This window comes from Mastigoproctus giganteus, chromosome 3 (assembly GCF_048544385.1).
Source record: "Mastigoproctus giganteus isolate SK-2022 chromosome 3, ASM4854438v1, whole genome shotgun sequence".
In the NCBI taxonomy this organism is placed as follows: Eukaryota; Metazoa; Arthropoda; class Arachnida; order Uropygi; family Thelyphonidae; genus Mastigoproctus; species Mastigoproctus giganteus.
This window is the reverse complement of record NC_143577.1, coordinates 223239268-223257113: the sequence shown is the minus strand read 5'-3', so window position 1 is coordinate 223257113 and position 17846 is coordinate 223239268. Positions and strand designations below refer to the sequence as shown.

The 17846-nt window shown below is 36.4% G+C and overlaps 1 protein-coding gene across 3 annotated transcripts in view; it reads right to left on the bottom strand.

The window, feature by feature from the left end:
* Positions 1-17846, bottom strand: part of LOC150088784 (adenosylhomocysteinase-like 1) — a 333024-nt gene that overhangs the window by 187124 nt on the left and 128054 nt on the right. For all 3 annotated transcript variants that reach the window (XM_090370894.1, XM_090370896.1, XM_090370895.1), the window contains exon 5: positions 17506-17577. In XM_090370894.1, the coding sequence (XP_090227020.1) occupies positions 17506-17577 (72 nt within the window). The remainder of the gene's footprint in view (positions 1-17505; positions 17578-17846) is intronic.

Here is a 17846-nt window from a genome sequence, read left to right as displayed (position 1 = left end):
CGGTGTTGGGTCCACTGTTGTTTTGTATATTTATCAATGATATTGATGAAGGTATATCAGGCATAGTATCGAAGTTTGCAGATGATACAAAGGTTGGCAAGGTTGTTAATGACAGTAATGGCAGTGTGTTACTGCAACAGGATCTAGAAAATTTGGGCAGATGGGCTGAGAAGTGGCAACTGAAGTTTAACATTGAAAAATGCAAAGTACTGCATATGGGTATAAGTAACCCCAGAGAAATGTACCAACTGCGTGGTACTACACTTAAGGCGGTAGAAAATGAAAGACCTGGGAGTAATTGTGCAGTTAGATATGAAGTTTTCTGAGCAATGCAGACATGCTGCCAGGGCAGTTCATGAGTTGTTCTCAATAATATACAGGAATTTTTCTAGCAGAGAAAAGGAGGTGATTGTCCCTCTATATAAGGCAATGGTCAGGCCACACCTTGAGTACTGCCTGCAGGTCTGGAGGGCTCATTTTAAGAAGGATGTAGATTTGCTTGGGCGTGTACAGAGAAGGGCAACAAGATTGATGAGGGGAATGAAGGGATCCTCTTACCAGGAGAGGCTTAAGTTCTGCAAATTGCAGCAGCTGAAGACTAGGCACCTGCGAGGTGATCTGATTGAGGTGTATAAGGCCTAGAATGGGTTGAGCACACTGAATTCTGATGAGATTCTTCCACTTGTTCAGATTACAAACCTAAGGGGGCATAAATTGAAATTGAGGAAGGACAGATGTAGAATAGATGTGCGGAAATTTGCCTTTAGCCAGCGGGTGGTTAATTGCTAGAACAAACTTCCATCTGACGTGGAAGTTGATAGGTTAAATAAATTAAAGGAGGAACTGGACAAATATTTAGAGGGGATTGTTTTGTAATTTTTTTTTTAATTTTTTTTTTTGGCTGATGCTGCATAATCTTGTTTTTACACTTACTTTCTTGCATCACATGCCACTACTACAGCTTATGTTTAAATTTGAGTGAAATTCCCTTATCAATTAAAAAAGTCAGAAAAATCCTTGAAATCATTGCGCTTAACAGTGCTGAAGCTGAGCAAGCTTTCAGCATAATGAATAACACTGTGACAATAAAAAGAACATCTTTGACAATTAAACACGTTGCAGATATGATGACCATAAATCTAAATGGAAAATCATTGCTTCAATTTGATCCGAATCGTTATGTCAAATCATTCCTCTGTAATCATCACTTGGCTGTTGAGCAAAGTAGAAGATCGACAACAAATATTAATAGAGAAGTACATTCTATATGGCAGTTTTTAGAATAAATTTTTCTTGAATATTTGTGTAATAATATTTTTTAAGGTAAGCTGTGATTTTTTATACCTTTTCTAGAATAGTTTGTTTTTTTATGTAATATTTGTTTTTGTATTCTAGGAAGTTTTGTGGTTGTTTGTTATTTGTATTATTGTATGTTATTTTTTATTCGCAATATTAAAATGTTATGAAAAAAAAAGGTAATTCCTTAGTTGTAAACAAAAATAAAAAAATAATAATAAAAATGTGTGCGCACACGCATAGTGGAAGTTTGAAACTTCTTTAGAATCTTTTGAAAAATTTACTTTTCAGCATGTTTAATTATCAATTTTTTTCTGTTGAAATTTTTTATGAAATATGGTGGAGAATGATGAAAGAAATAATTTGGTCTTTAAAATCGGATTGCTAGAAGATGAGATATAGCAATTTAAAACAAACTCGAATTACACCATGGCCACGATGTAGGGGTAGTGATTGTGTTGTACGGCACTATGTAGCTCGTGCCTGGTATGGAGTGGTACAATGGTGGGGGAATCACTTTGTGACAATTTTTGTCAATCCACAGACACAAGACACTCCAATGCAAAAACTGCCTGGGGTGCTACTAAAGAATTTTCACTTCAAAAGTCAGCAAAACTGCGTGCAAGCCCATTGTTAAAATATTCACAGCTCACCACTGGGAATAACCATTTATCACAACCCCCTGCCTCCTGCCCTGAAGCCATTCATCTAAAGATTTTCCCTGTGATTCCAACCTGTTCCAGCTTATAAAGTAACCACTCATGTGGGACTGAATCACATGCTTTGCTGAAATCCAAATAAACAATGTTGAAATTATTCCCAAAGTCTTCGAATGATTCTGTCAAAATAGCTACATGATTTTCTCTTTACAAAACCATGCTGAGTGTCCTTCAGAATTCTGTTTCTATCTAAGTGATCCTGAATTTCTATCTAAGTGATCCATAAAGATTTTAAAAACACCATTTTGGAATTCAAACGTACATCACCAAGGGTGTCAAGACTAATACTCAAGATTTCTAAGCGGTACAAGCTAAAGATTATAATGATTTATGCACCAACATCACGCCACGATGATGAAGAGGTTGAAGAAATGTACACCGAAATTGAGTCTTCTAGATGAGCAAAAAACCCACTGCACTATTATTATGGGGGACTTCAATGCTAAGGTTGGAAAAAGACAAAACAGCGCAGAAAGGGGAACTATAGGAAATTTTGGAATTGGTGAAAGAAATGAAAGAGGTGAAAGACTTGTGGAATTTGCAGAATCTCAAGGACTGTCAGTAATGAACACTTTTTTCAGGAAAAGGGTGAACAGAAAGTGGACATGGAAGAGTCCAAATGGATTAACAACTCACTAACAGAAGATATATTGTGAATGATGTTACCGTCCTGAATAAGGTAAATGTTGGAAGTGATCACAGAATGGTAAGATGTACACTTGATATAAATGTAGGAAAGGAAAGGAAAAAAACTGACTCGAGTAAATAATACAAAGGTCTTTGAGATAACAGAAGAGGAGAAAAAAGCAGTATGTACTGGAACTTAAGAACAAGTTTGAGCTTCTGCAGGCTGCTCAGGACCAAGATATCAACAAGGAATATTACAACTTTCTAAAAGCGATAAAGCCCAAGAAATCTATAGGGAAAAAGAAATCCAAAGAATAAAAAATTAGTCAAGAAACACTTGTCATGATGAAACGAAGACGACAAATGAAGAGGAAGAAAAACACTGACAGGGACAAAAATTGAGTATACTGAGTTATGCAAAGCCATTAGAAAGAGACTCAGAGAGGACATAAGAAGATTTAACACAAGAAAAGTAGAACAAGCATTAAGGGAAAACAAAGAATTTAAATCAGCAGCCATGAGCAGTAATACAGAAAGACAAATGATACTGAAACTGAAGAATAGCAATGGTGTACTTATAAACAGCAGAGAAGGCATAATTCAAATAGCAGAAGACTACTATAGAGAATTATACAAGGAGCAGGGGAATGATGCCAGCAGTGGGGAAGATGGATTGCAAAGTAGCAACACATACGACATACCCGATATTCTTCCTGATGAGGTAGAACATGCATTGAAGAAAATGAAGAATCAGAAAGCCCCGGGGGAAGATGAAGTTACTGTAGAGTTGTTAAAATTGGGAGGAAGAGACATAACACAAAAACTGGCAAGACTCTTCACAAAGTGCATTCGAAAAGGTGTGACGCCTAAGCAGTGGAATAATGCAATCATAGTTTTGCTGCATAAGAAAGGAGATAAATCAGAAATTGGAAATTATAGATCAATTAGTTTGTTATCCCACATCTACAAGTTGTTCACAAGGGTCATTACTAACAGATTAGAAAGAATACTTGATGAGAATCAACCGAAAGAGCAAGCTGGCTTTAAGACAGGATTCTCAACTGTGGATCACCTTCATTTGCTTTCTCCATTATCACAGCTAATGGAGAAAGCAAATGAATATAAAACCCTATTATGCCTGGCATTTGTGGATTATGAAAAGGCATTTGACTCCACATACAGCATAAGGCAATGTTTAGGGCACTGGAAAGACAAGGCACAGATACCCCCTATATTATGATTTTGAAGAAAATATATGAGAGTGCTACCTCCTTTATTAGACTAGACAAAGACAGTAGGAAATTTAAAATCGAGAAAGGAGTTCGACAAGGAGAACACAATATCTCCGAAGCTGTTTACTGCTTCCCTTGAGGAAGCTTTCAGAAGATTAGACTGGTCGCAGAAAGGAGTCAATGTGAACGGAGAGTACCTAAACCATTTATGATTTGCAGATGACATTGTGGTCATAAGCCACGATCCCAAAAAATTAGAGGAAAATCTTAATCAGTTATGCACAGTTAGTAAGGATTTTGGACTAAAGATGAATATGGCTAAAACAAAAGTAATGATGAACAAGTATGCCACAGAAAGGGAAATAATGATTGAAGGAGCAGTAATTGAAAAGGTGGAGTCATATACTTATCTGGGACAAGTTATTAGCTGTAATAATGATAAATGGGTAGAAGTCAAGAGAAGAATAAATTTTGGATGGATAGCATTCAGGAAATATAGTCACATACTGAAGAGCAATATCCCAGTTTGTCTGAAACGTAAAATAATGAACCAATGTATACTCCCCACCATGACTTATGGAAGTGAAACTTGGGCACTCACCAAAAGAATGGAAGAGAAGCTGAGAACTACACAGCGAAGAATGGAATGAATTATATTGGGAATCAGACTGTTTGATAAGAAGAGAAACACGTGGATTTGGCAGCAAACTCAAGTAAAGGACATTCTTATCAAAACTAAAGAACTAAAATGGTCTTGGGCAGGACACATAGCTCGAAGACATGATGACAGATGGACTAAGAAAATAACAGAATGGTATCCAAGAGGAGCTAGAAGAAAACCTGGAAGACAAAGGCGGAGATGGACAGATGAAATTCATGAGTTTGTGGGTAATAAATGGATGGCCAGTGCTCAAAACAGAAGGAACTGGAAAGTTGTTGGAGAGGCCTTCATCCTGCAGTGGATTGAAAATGGCTGATGATGATCCTGAATTCCACCCTTGATCATACTCTCCATGATTTTCCCTACTACTGAAGTTAGACTAACCGGCCAGTAATATCCCACTTCACTCTTAAAACCGCCCTTATGTATTGGAGATACATTGGCACTTTTTCAATCCAATGGAATCACTCCCAAGTCCAATGATGCTCTCATAATTAGCCTCAGTGGTTCAATGTACTCACTTGCCACTTCCCTTAAGATTATAAGGTATATGCCATCAACCACAGGAGCCTTACTGACCTGTAGACTAGAAAGTTTTTTTCATTAAATAAACGTGTGAAATTTCGACATCGTTAATTACATATTTTTCAATCTCACTCCCATAATTTCTCATTGACATAAAGGGTTTTTCTTCTGTAAATATTGATGCAAAGTAACTGTTGAGTTCATCTGCAACTTCAGTTAGGGTATCTAATACTATCCCATGTCCATTGCATAAGAGTCCAATCTGGTTTGTCCTTCTCTTTGCATTTATATATGTGAAGAATTCCTTATCCTCCTCCCCCCACCTCTTTGCTCTCTTTGTCAGCAATTTCTCATAATTTGCCTTTGCCAGCCTAACCTTTTATGTGGCACTTTTACAGACCAATTTGTAGCTGTTATAGGCTTCAGTACTTTTTATTGCTCTGTAACTTTTCCATGCAGTCTTTTTCTGCTCAAGTAATCTGGAAACTTCATTATTTATCAAACTTGGAATCCTCCTCGTAGAGTATTTTTTTAAATGACATATACGTATTCAAGGCTTCTGTGATTAATGTTTTAAAGAGGACTTTAAATGACTTACAACAGCTTAAGATGCTACATGGCCTCTATTTAATTGTATTTGCTCTCTGAGATATCTACCCAGTTAATAGAGACCGTGTAGCATCTTAAGCCGTCATAATTTCCTTTCCTGAAATTATAACCCATTCCTTTGCCTTTAACTACTGCTACCTCTGTCTTCATTGTCCACCGTAGAACTCTGTGATCATTTTCTGCTACTGGTTCCTGTACTGTCAAGCCCTATTATGTCATCTGGTTCATGGGTGATGAGGTCTAGAGTATTCTTTTCCCTAGTACATTCCCTGACATGTTGATACAAATAACAATCATCCAGTTATTTTAAAAATTTTGTCCCATGTGGAGTTTCTCTCCCATTTGTTCCATCAATTAGAGGCAAATTAAAATCATCCATAATAAGACATCATGCTTACTTGCCCATTCCATTTACATGTAGAGGCTTTCATCATAATCTTCACAATCACCTGGCCTGTAGATCACTCCCACTCTTATTATACCTTTGCTTCCAACTATCTTACACTATACAGATTCTACACTAGCATGCAAAATGTCTGAATCCAGGAAAGCTTTTGTCACACTCAGGCTGCTTTTGATAAGAAGCTTGACCCCACCACCCCTTCTATCTTTCCTTAATACATCATACATACCATACTGAAACTCATCATCCCCTATCTCTGGGTGGCACCATGTTTCTGTAAGCCCTATTATGTCAGCGATTATGTATCGTATACAGAGCCGGAAACCTCGCTTTAGGAAAGATGCAAATCTGCTGGAACCGGTGCAGAGAAGGGCAACCAGATTGATGAAGGGGGAAAATGGTGCTCTTACCTAGAAAGCCTTCAGTACCGCAAATTGCAGCTTTTAGGCAGGCTGCCTGTGAGGTGATCTGATTGAGGTGTTTAAGGCCTTGAATAGATTGAGTAAGCTGAATGTGAAATGGCATTCTTCCTCTTGCTGAGACTACACATGAGGGAGCATAAATTTAATTTGAAGTAGGATGTTTGTAGGATAGGTGTGTGACAAGTTTGCTTTCAGCCAGCAAGTGGTTGATTGTTGGAACAGGCCTCCATCTGTTTTTGTGGAAGTGGATGGTTTAAATTAATTCATGGAAAAACTAGACAAATTCTTGAAGTGTATAGACGGGAGAAGTATGTAGTATGAGGGTTTTTTTTTTTTGCTGATGCTATATAAGCTTGCTTTTTTGCATCAATTTCCACTACTACTACTACCACCACCAAAAATTGAAGTAATGAAATTTATATCCAAAAATTTCATTACTTCATACATGTCCTCCCCACCTCTTCTTACTACTGAATACACCACAAATAGTCAAATTAAAAGAACAACTTATCTGCAAAAAAGTCTAAATCTCTAACACACTTCCTCATTAATTTCACAAATATATGTAGTCTCTGTTCCAATCACAATTATGTCCATTTCCACTTACAGTCTACCAAGTCTTAAATTATAAGAGAAAACCTCATACCTTTATTGTAGGACTGTAATTCTCTCAACACTCAATCATGCATAAATGTATTCTTATGTGAATTAGCATACCATGTTAATTAACATGGAACGCTAATTCACACAAGAATACATTTATACGTAATTGAGTTTTGAGAGAATTATAGTCCTACAATAAAGTAAAGGTAGGAGGTTTTCTCTTATAATAATAATAGGACGTATTCTGCTTTATTGCTCTTTCATTTTTGATTAGTCTACCAAGTCCCCACTTACTTTTCTGAGAGAATCCCCATTATCAGTTGATTCAACCATTGCTGATTTCAGTTGTCCTAATTATTCACAGTATGATTGTTTTCACTTCAAAAGTGGTACTTGTGCATGTCTGCTCTGATATTCCACACCATGGGCAGCAGACTGGAAAGCAAGGTAATGGAGATTTCCAGGACTGCTGGGAGTCACAGTGGAACAAGTAAATACACGGGCTGTTAGGGAGGCTAGGAGCAGGAGCAGGTGCATGTATACTTGCATGTACAACAATGCTAGAAGTTTAGTTAATCAATTTGATGAGCTTGAAGTGCTAGTCAAGACATCAAAGGCAGATATTGTTGGGATATCAAAGACGTGGTGTCACACAGACATAAGCAGTGCAGAGTTGGATTTTGGGGAGTACAATGGGTATAGGAAGGATAGACAGGATAGGAAGGGAGGAGAGGTTATGCTGTTAGTTAAGAAACACAAAATCTAAGGAAGCGCATCCAATTGATGCTGGTGGACAATGCAACGTTGAGTCTGGTGTGAAATAAGCACTGGGAAAGGAAAAATGAGAGTAGGCGTGTGTTATAGGCCTAATGAATCTGATGAGTATAATGAGCAATTGTGCAGAGAAATGGAGTGGGGCAGTAAATCAGAATGTCTTATATAATGGGAGATTTTAACTTTCCAGATTTTGACTGGAATTTGTGGATTGGTCACTCGCACACTACCAAGACTTTTGTGGATTTATTGGATGACTGTTTTCTACAGCAACATGTTCAAGAGGCAAACAGAGAGAGTAATAATACTCTTGATCTGATCATCAGTAGTGATTCTTCATGCATTAAGAATCTGCAGATAAAGGAACCACTTGGCGACAGTGATCACAATGTATTGATGTGGGAATTATTTAAAGATGTAACTACCATCAAGGCTAAAGAGAAGGGCTTTTGCTATCGTAAAAGGTGATTACAGAGGTCTCAAACAGTTTTTAAATTCTGTACAGTGGGATCAACTAATGATGTTACCAACAGTGAATTCTAAATGGGAAGCCTTCAGGGACTTAATATTGGAGGCTACTAGGCTTTTCATTCCAACTAAAAAATACCATTCAAGGGTTAGGCCTAAATGGATCAGGGGATGAATTAATGAGGCTAGTGGCAGAGAAGAATGTATGGGATACATATAAAGTATCAGGCAAAACAGAAGCATATGGCAGGTATAAACTAGCCTGTAATCAAGTCACAAAGGAGGTTAGGCAGGCAAATGCGGGTTTGTCAAACTGGCCAGCTGGTCGAGATGCCAATGCTTTCGTAATTACCAAGGAGTTCTTTACTTATGTAAACTCTAGAAGGAAAGGGATGAATCAGATTTTGGCTATTGATGATCATGCTCAGGTAGCTGATAAACTAAATGAGCATTTTGCATCTACATTCACATATGAAGAGTTATTCAATGAGGGGAGTGCGAGAAGTTTATCAAATGCTAACAGGGAGCTAAGTGATTTTGTAATAACTGACAGCAAAGTGGAGGAGAAATTTTTGAACTTAAACATAAGGAAGGCACCTGGGGTGGACGGGATCTATCCAGTTATATTAAAGGAGGCAGCAAAGGAAGTAAGCAAACCCCTTAGCATTAATTATGAGAGCTTCCTTGCACTCGGGAGATCCCCATGGACTGGAGGTGTGCAAATGTATCACCAATTCACAAAGGAGGTTCAAAAGGTGACACAAGTAACTACAGACATGTTAGTTTAAATTGTGTTCTGGGTAAAATATTGGAATCACTGGTTAAAGAAGCATTGCAGGATCATCTAGACAAGACTGCAGTAATAGTCAAGACACAGCATGGGTTTGTCAAAGGGAGGTCTTGTCTGACCAATTTCATTGGTTACTATGATGTGGTCACAAAGGAACTGAATGCCAAAAATAATTTTGATATCATATACTTGAATTTCAGGAAAGCTTTTGATACTGTTGCACATGGAAGATTGCTGTACAAATTGGAGAGGTATGGCATCAAGGGTAAGCTACTACAATGGATAAAGGGATGGTTGAGCGGGAGACAACAGAGAGTGGTAATCAATGGACACTGCTCTTCGTGGACAAATGTTATTAGCGGAGTTCCCCAGGGTTCGGTGTTGAGCCCATTATTGTTTTGCATATTTATCAATGATACTGATGAAGGTATATCAGGTTTAATGTCCAAGTTTGCAGATGATACAAAGGTTGGCAGGGTTGTTAATGACAATAAAGACAGTATGCTACTCCAACTGGATCTAGATAAGTTAGGCAAATGGGCTGAAAAGTGGCAACTGAAGTTTAACATTGACAAATGCAATTTACTGCACATGGGTAGCAATAACTGAAGAGAAATGTACCAACTGGGTGGTACTATACTCAGTGAAGTGGAAAGTGAAAAAGACCTGGGGGTAATTGTGCAGCCAAATATGAAGTTCGATGAGCAGTGCATACGGGCTGCCAGGGCAGGTCATGGAGTCTTGTCAATGATATATAGGAATTTTGCTAGCAGGGACAGGGATGTGATAATCCCGTTATACAAGGCAATGGTCAGGCTACACCTAGACTACTGTGTACAGGTCTGGAGGCCTCATTTTAGGAAGGATGTTGAGTTGCTAGAATGAGTACAAAGAATTAAGTTCTACAAATTGCAGTGCCTGGAGAGTAGGCACCTGCAAGGTGATATGCTTGAGGTGTATAAGGCCTTGAATGGGTTGAGCAAGCTAAATGCTGCTGGGATTCTTCGTCTTGCTCAGACTAAGAACCTGAGGGGACACAGTTTCAAACTGAGGAAAGATAGTTGTAGAATAGATGTGCGGAAATTTGCCTTTAGCCAGCGGGTAGTTGATTTGTGGAACAGGTTTCCATCTTTTTTTGTGGAAGCCAATAGCCTAAATAAATTTATGGCTGAGCTGGACAGGCATTTGGAAATTATGGAGGGATGAAATGGGAGGATTTTTTTTTTTTTTTTTTTGGCTGATGCTGCATAAGCCAGAGACTTAGTAATATGAAATCTTCTCTTTTCGTTCTTTTGCTCAAAACCTCTTTATGCCAATCTGTCAAATTCATCTACCATAAGCCTCTATCGTTCTCCCAACTCCACTAATTACTTAGAACTCTTGGACTTCCTTTCTTTGAAACATGACTTTCTCCAGTCTAACTTTCCTTAAACAGAGGTAAGTTTCCTTGTGCATTTAATGTCTATGCTGGCTTCCATTTCTCTAGTCAAACGGGCCAGCTGGTCAAGATGCCAATGCTTTTGTAATTACCAATGACCTCCCACAAATTGTTCATTTACCTAAAAGAATACCTGACAATTCTAGCCACACAGCCAACACTTCTGATATTTTTTTCTAAAAAACAACCCTTCCAAATACATGTCTGTGGTGAATGATACTCTGGGCACCTTAGATCACAACTTAGTGATCATCTCTTCTCCAATGGAGTCTTTCACTTACCATTCTCAGCCTTGTATTGGCATTACAAGAATGCAAACTGGGATGGTCTGTGAGATTTATATTCTTTTTTTCCTTGGTTGAATTACTGTTTTAATTCTTCTGATGGCAATGTTTGCTCAGATCATGTCAGTGAAATCATTCTTGTAGGGATGAAATCTTTTATTCAACACTCCACCTTAAAATCATCTTTATCTAAACCTTTGTTTTCAAATAAATGTGCTAAGGGTGTTCAAGCTAACAGTACATATCACAATTGGCTTTGCATCCCAATCTTCAGGTTCATTTTCCATCTATACCAAAACTCGCAACAACTGTAAAGCAGTTATTAATTAGTCCTAACCAGGGCTCCCACTCACAAATTTAAAAAAAACTTAGATTGCAACTTAAATAAACCCAAAAAAAAACCTAGTTTTCATCATATAGTATAGCAACACAAATAAAATAAAACTTATCATGCAAAAATATCTTTTATTTAATTGTAATCAGAATTTTCATCCCATTCAGTTCCCTCCACATTTATTTTTTGAAGTTCTTTCATTTTTTTCAAACGTTCTTCGTATCTTTTATGACAAGTTACTTGTATGACTTCTTTTACTAATTCTGATTTAGGTTTCCACATATAGCAATTTTGATTAGATCTATTTATCGCCTGTTTTGCCATTAGTCGATTTTTCACAGTTTCTAGTTTAAGGGAGTTTGTGGCTTTTGTTTTTATATGGTTTTCTTGGGAGAAGATTCTTTCTACGCTTGCCGAAGAGTGAGGTAAAATAGTTAGACTGGTCATAAAGTTAGATAAAATCTCATATTTAGAATTATTAAAGCCATCTTTTACATTACGTAACAGATACCAAAACTCAGGGATGGTTTTGTAAGAGAAATCTAAATCTTGATTTAAACGATATGATCTCCATTCATCATCTAGAAGATCTAGTTTGTCTTCAGAAACAAGGTGAGGGAACTGCATTGCTAAATGGAAAATTGAAGATGGTGAATTGGCACGATCATGTATCACTGCTGGGTCAAGAACATTGAGATTGGCGATAATTCCATCATTTAGAGGAAATCTTTTTCTGATTTCCATACAAAGTTCAACAAGAAATTTTAAACCTGCTTTCACTGTCACCAAGTGGTGTTGAATTTAATAAGGCCATACAACGGCCTCCCAAATATATTTTATTCAGAGGCTTATGATTTATTGCATTGCTTGGATCAATTTCAACCAGCTTGCACGAAGTAATGACTTCTTTTATGAAAAAACTAAGAATATTTTTATACTCAATTGAAACCATTGAATGAAGTAAGTGCAATCTGAAATGCTCAGATTGAAATTCAATATTCAGGCAGTTTATTTTCTCCAGTACATATCCTAAAAACAACAACATATGCTTAGTTCCTTTGGTGATCATAGTATTGTAAATATTCCCTGCACCATCGATTTTGTCAATTTTGGATTGAGACTGAAAATAAAGAACTAACGCATCCCACTTCTCAATAATAATTTTTATTACATTGCCACGGGATAACCAATGTGTTTGTGCTAATTTGAGGATTTTATGCTTAGCAGTATCTACAACATCTTGAATCATTTTGAACTCGTTTAATCTTTTACTACTACGGGAAAAATAACAAGAGATATCTTTTATAAATATTTCTAGATATGATGGTAGTACCTTGACTGAATGACTAGCACATAATGCAAAAGAATGGCAAACACATCCCATTATAAATACTGATGGTACATCCTTTTTTAGCAATGACTGGAACCCACTCTTAGTACCCATCATAGTGGCACAATTATCACTTCCAAAGCCAACGAGATTACTTATTTGAATGTTTTTTTCTATGAAAAGATCTTTTACAGCTTGATAAAGCCCTTCTGAAGTACCATTTTCGACACAAACAGTGTCAAGTAACACATCTACAACATCAAGTTTTTGAATATCAAAATATCTAACAACAGCTAGAACTTGCGATAAAGATAAATCTGTACTTTCATCTATTATCATTGAAAACTTGTTGTTTCTGCATATGTTAGAAATGTATATTTTTTCATGATAGGCTATGCCATCTTGTATAAGATAAGAGACTTTAGTCGCCTTCATCTGAACTTGTTTTGCAATATTGCTATCATGAAATGCTTTCTTACATGCTTCTATAAGGTGATCACATTGCGCAAATGGAATATTATGCTCAGAAATGAGTGCAGCAATTGTTAATTCTGCCTTTGCTACTTCTTCATTCTTCGTAGGTTTACTATTTGTGAAGAACGTGTCTAACGTTGAACTTGTCTTAGCAATATTTGCACTTTTTTATGTTTAACTGTACTTTTATGCGCTAGTAACATCGATTTATTGGCATTCTTTGATTTAATTTCACAACAAATACAGTAAGACGCACCTTTTTCATTACTGTATTCTTTCAACCAATCCTTTAATTCCGGATCTTCTAACCATTCATTTCTAAAATTTTGAGTATACCACCGTTTACTCATCTTTCTCTGTGGGGAACAAGTTTCAGACATTGTGGGCAATTTGTGGGTATGGCTAATTAGCAGTTATCTTATTTAAAATGTTCTATAAAATAAAAAAAAATAAATCACTAATCCATTAACATAAAATAGAAATAGTCACTACAATTTAAATTTATTATATCACTGTATGTAGTACACGCATAAATATAAAAATCACACCAAATAATGCAATAATACCACAAACGATCACGAAAGACTGTGCAGTAAAGACCGCCTTCCGCCTGCTCAGTAGGCTGCGCATACATGTTAGTAACACAAACATGTATGAACATGTAAGCATAATTTCATAGTGTAGAACCCTGCAAAAACTTTGAAATCCTTTTACATTTGTAGTATTTTGTACAAGCACTTGAGATATTACAAATTATAATCAGTATTGTTAGAATATAAAATTTAAAAAATTGTAAACTGTTATTAAATGTATTAAATTTTATTGTATTTACAAGAAATAAAAATAAATTTTGACTTAAAATTAAAAATTACCGAAAAAACCCAGATAATGAGATATTTTTGTGAAAAAAACCTATCAACCCAGATGACAATCAAAAAACCCAGATCTGGGTGGAAAAACCCAGCAGTGGGAGCCCTGGTCCTAACTAGATTTTGAACAGGCTAAGAGTAGAAAACTTGCTCCTTAACCAAATGGCATTGAAGCATTCTGATATCTTGCTAACTGGCTTTGCTCATTTGTACTCCCAACTTCGTTAAAACCCGATGATTCTATTGCCATCTCACCTAAAGATAAAAGTTGAATTACAGCATCCTACTTTTCTTCTAAATGTTATATTGATAATTTCAGTAAACCATCTCCTACCTATCCCAGTACACTCCACTCAATGCCTCCTGTGGTCTTCCACCAAAATCTGGTCAGAAGAATTTTGAGTAATCCTTATGCCAAGAAAGCTCCAGGTCCTGATGGTATTTTTTTTTTCTTTCATAATGGTGACTATAGTAGTCTCAGACAGTTTTTATATTCTGTACAGTGACATCAACTGATGATGTTAAAAACAGCAAATTCTAAATGGGAGACCTTTGAGGAATGAGTCTTGGAAGCTACTAGTGTTTTTCATACCAACTAGGAAATATTGTTCAAGATTTAGACCTAAATGGATGTCAGACAAATTAATTAGGCTTGTGGCAAAAAGAAAAATGCATGGGATGCATATAAATTAGCAGGCAACACAGAAGCTTATGGTAGATATAAGCTAGTCTGTAATCATGTTACAAAGGAGGTTAGGCAAGCAAAGGCTGATTACAAGAAATTCTTGGCAAAGAAAAAAAGAAAAACAGCAAAGACTTCTTTACTTATGTAAACTCTAGAAGGAAGGAGATCAGATTGGTCCACTTGATATTGATGGTTCGACTGTTCATGATCCTTTTCCGACAGCTTACAAACTGAATGAGTATTTTGCATCTACATTCACACATGTGAAATTTTGTAAGGAAGGGGAGGACAGAAGTTTATTAAACACTTAACTGGGAGCTAAATGATTTTGTAAATACCAAAGAGCAAAGTGGAGGATAAATTATTGAAGTTAAATATAAAAAAGGCACCCGGGGTGGATAGAATCCATCCTGTTATACTGAAGGCAGCGAGGGAAGTAAGCAAACCTTTAGCCATAATTATGAGAGCATTCTTAGATTCAAGGGAGGTCTCCATGGACTGGAGATGTGCAAACATATCCCCAATTCACAAAGGGGATTCAAAGGGTGACAAATAATTATAGACCTGTTAGTTTAACTTCTGTTTGGGGGAAAATAATGGCATCACTGGTTAAAGAAGTGTTGCAGGATCATCTAGACAAGACTGCAGTAATAGTTCGGACACAGTACGGGTTTGATAAGGGGAGGCCTTGTCTGACGAATTTTATTGGATACTACGATGTGGTCACAAAGGAACTAGATGCAAAAAATAATTTTGATATCATATACTTGGATTTCAGGAAAGCTTTTGGTACCATTGCACGTGGAAGACTGCCGTACAAATTGGAGCAGTATGGCATTAAGGGCAAGTTGCTACAATGGATAAAGAGATGGTTAAGTGGGAAATGACAGAGTCGTAATAAATAGTCACTGCTCTTCGTGTCGTTCTTCAATTAATGTTATGAATGGATGAATAACAAGCATTCCATCCATGTCACTGATCCCTAACCGGGACAAACAGTGCAGATAAAAAAATCTGGGGCGGTGTACCCAAAACTTTTTTTTTTTTTTTTTTTATGAAACCCCAAACACGAAAGGTATCAAAACCTACAGTACTTAGTACCGTGCATGGGTTGAAAAAGAAGTATGGGGGGGGGGGTGCCGGAAACTTTGCTCTAGAGACTAAACGTGGGTTTCACCACTTCAAGCCTCCAATAAGCAAAGTGGTGGTATTTCACCGGTTGATGAAAGTCATCTACCACCTATTGCTTTAATGATTTTAAAGAGTAGAAAAATATTTTACTTTGTTCCAAAATCATTTGTGTTGCTAACAGAATTAGATCTGCAAACTGATGTTACACTTAAATCCCTATTTCAAAATGAATATTCAAGTTTTATTTTTTCTTGCTAGAAAGTAATTACAGCAACATCACTTGTAAATAGATCAGTACTTATTCAAGTATTGTTCTACATACTGTATTAAACAAGCCCCTGCTACCTCAGTTTGGGGACCCCTAAACATGTGAAAGCATGCTGAGGCTAATGAGCTGTGCATTTTTGGCATCAGTTTCAACCCAATGAATGCAAGAGTAGGTATGGTTTTGGAATTTTAGTGACATGAAAAACTTATTTAATGAAGATTCCACATAATTTATTACACAAATTTGTTTCCCATCCCAACAGTTGTTTATATTATAGCACTAGAGATGTTAAAGTAAACTAAGTGAAAATTCAAAGTTCATAAATTATATTAACTTGTCTGCAAAGGCTATAGACTCCATTCAAAAGAGGGCACTTAGGTCAATTAATGACACATCTTTTACAATTTTTCTCCACTCTCTTTGTCATAGACATTGTTTTTGGTGCATGCCTTTTTTATACATACTTCCATAAGCACTGTTTTTCTGAATTGGCTTCTATATTTCCTCCTTTCTCTTATAAACCAATCCAAACACGTGCCACAATCAGTCAGCATTCTTTTACTGTCCAACTTCAAACTTACAGACCAACTTTTCTTCTTCTTCATTTATTCCTCCAGCTTCCACTTTCTGGAACAACCTCCCTTCACATATATTTCCTGTTAAAATTGCAACCTACAGGAATTCAAGTCTAATGTCAACAAGTATCTTCTTTCATCTTTTCAACCTTCAACCCATGCTGAGTACTAAGTACTATAGGTTCTAATACCCTGTGCATTTTGGGTTTTCATAAAAAAATAAATAAATAAAAATAAACCACCAAACATGTTTACTTTATTCCAGTATGTCTATTCTGCAGCCCCCATCATTGGGATCATAGCAAATCATATCAGAACTTTGGTGTTTTGTGGTGGGGGTGCTGTGTTTTCTTAGATTCTGTTTCTTAACCTAGAGCATAACTGTGTACACATTACACATTCCTCTATATTCATTATACTCACCACATTCAAATTCTGCATCCCTGATGTTTGAGTAGCACCATATTTATTATATGTCTATGTTTGCATTTGATACTTAACCAATACTTCAAATTCATCTACTCTGCTCCTAGCATTAGTGTATAAGCAAATATATGCAAATCTGTTTTTTATTCATAACAGAATTTACGTATTGCTCACAACTTTACTTTCCAGGCTGCTGCATGCCCCAATAGAAGCACTGCAAAAATCAATTTTGCATCTGCTAAAGTCTGTCATTAAACTATTACTCTGTGCACTCCCACCCCAAACTAGCAGTTTTCTGATCCATTTAACACTACCTCAATAATATCAGAAAATATTCTCGCACATCTTTTAATGAAGTATATCCCATCCCTCCAAAAAAAAAGTCCCACCTGTTAATAACTACAAGACCCTAACTTACAGCTTTTTCCCAATATGCCTCAAATTTTAATGCTATGTCTGAGAGTAAAAGAGCAGAATAAATATAGCCAAAAACAGCTGTGCCATACACATCACTTAATTTTGTTGAGAAGAACATATAAAATTATAACCAAAATAAACTAACCTGAGTGGAATAAATGTTGCATGCAGCCCAACGCACTGCAGCTCCCAATGATACTAATGTTTCGACCAAAACCTAAATTTAAAAAAATAAATAAAAATAAATTAAATGCTACTAACCAAGAAAATATGTAAATTAAGAAGGTCTGATGTAAATAAGAATAATAATAATAAAGCAGAATTTAGGTATGCACATTAGGTTCCTGGCAGCATCGGAAAGGAGTCTGTCAGCAACATGGTCTGATGATCAAGTATCGGTATGATGCCTGAAACGTCACCTTAAAGGTATAATGTTTTGGCCGATTAGTTTAATAAACTATATTATTAATTTTACATAGTATATGA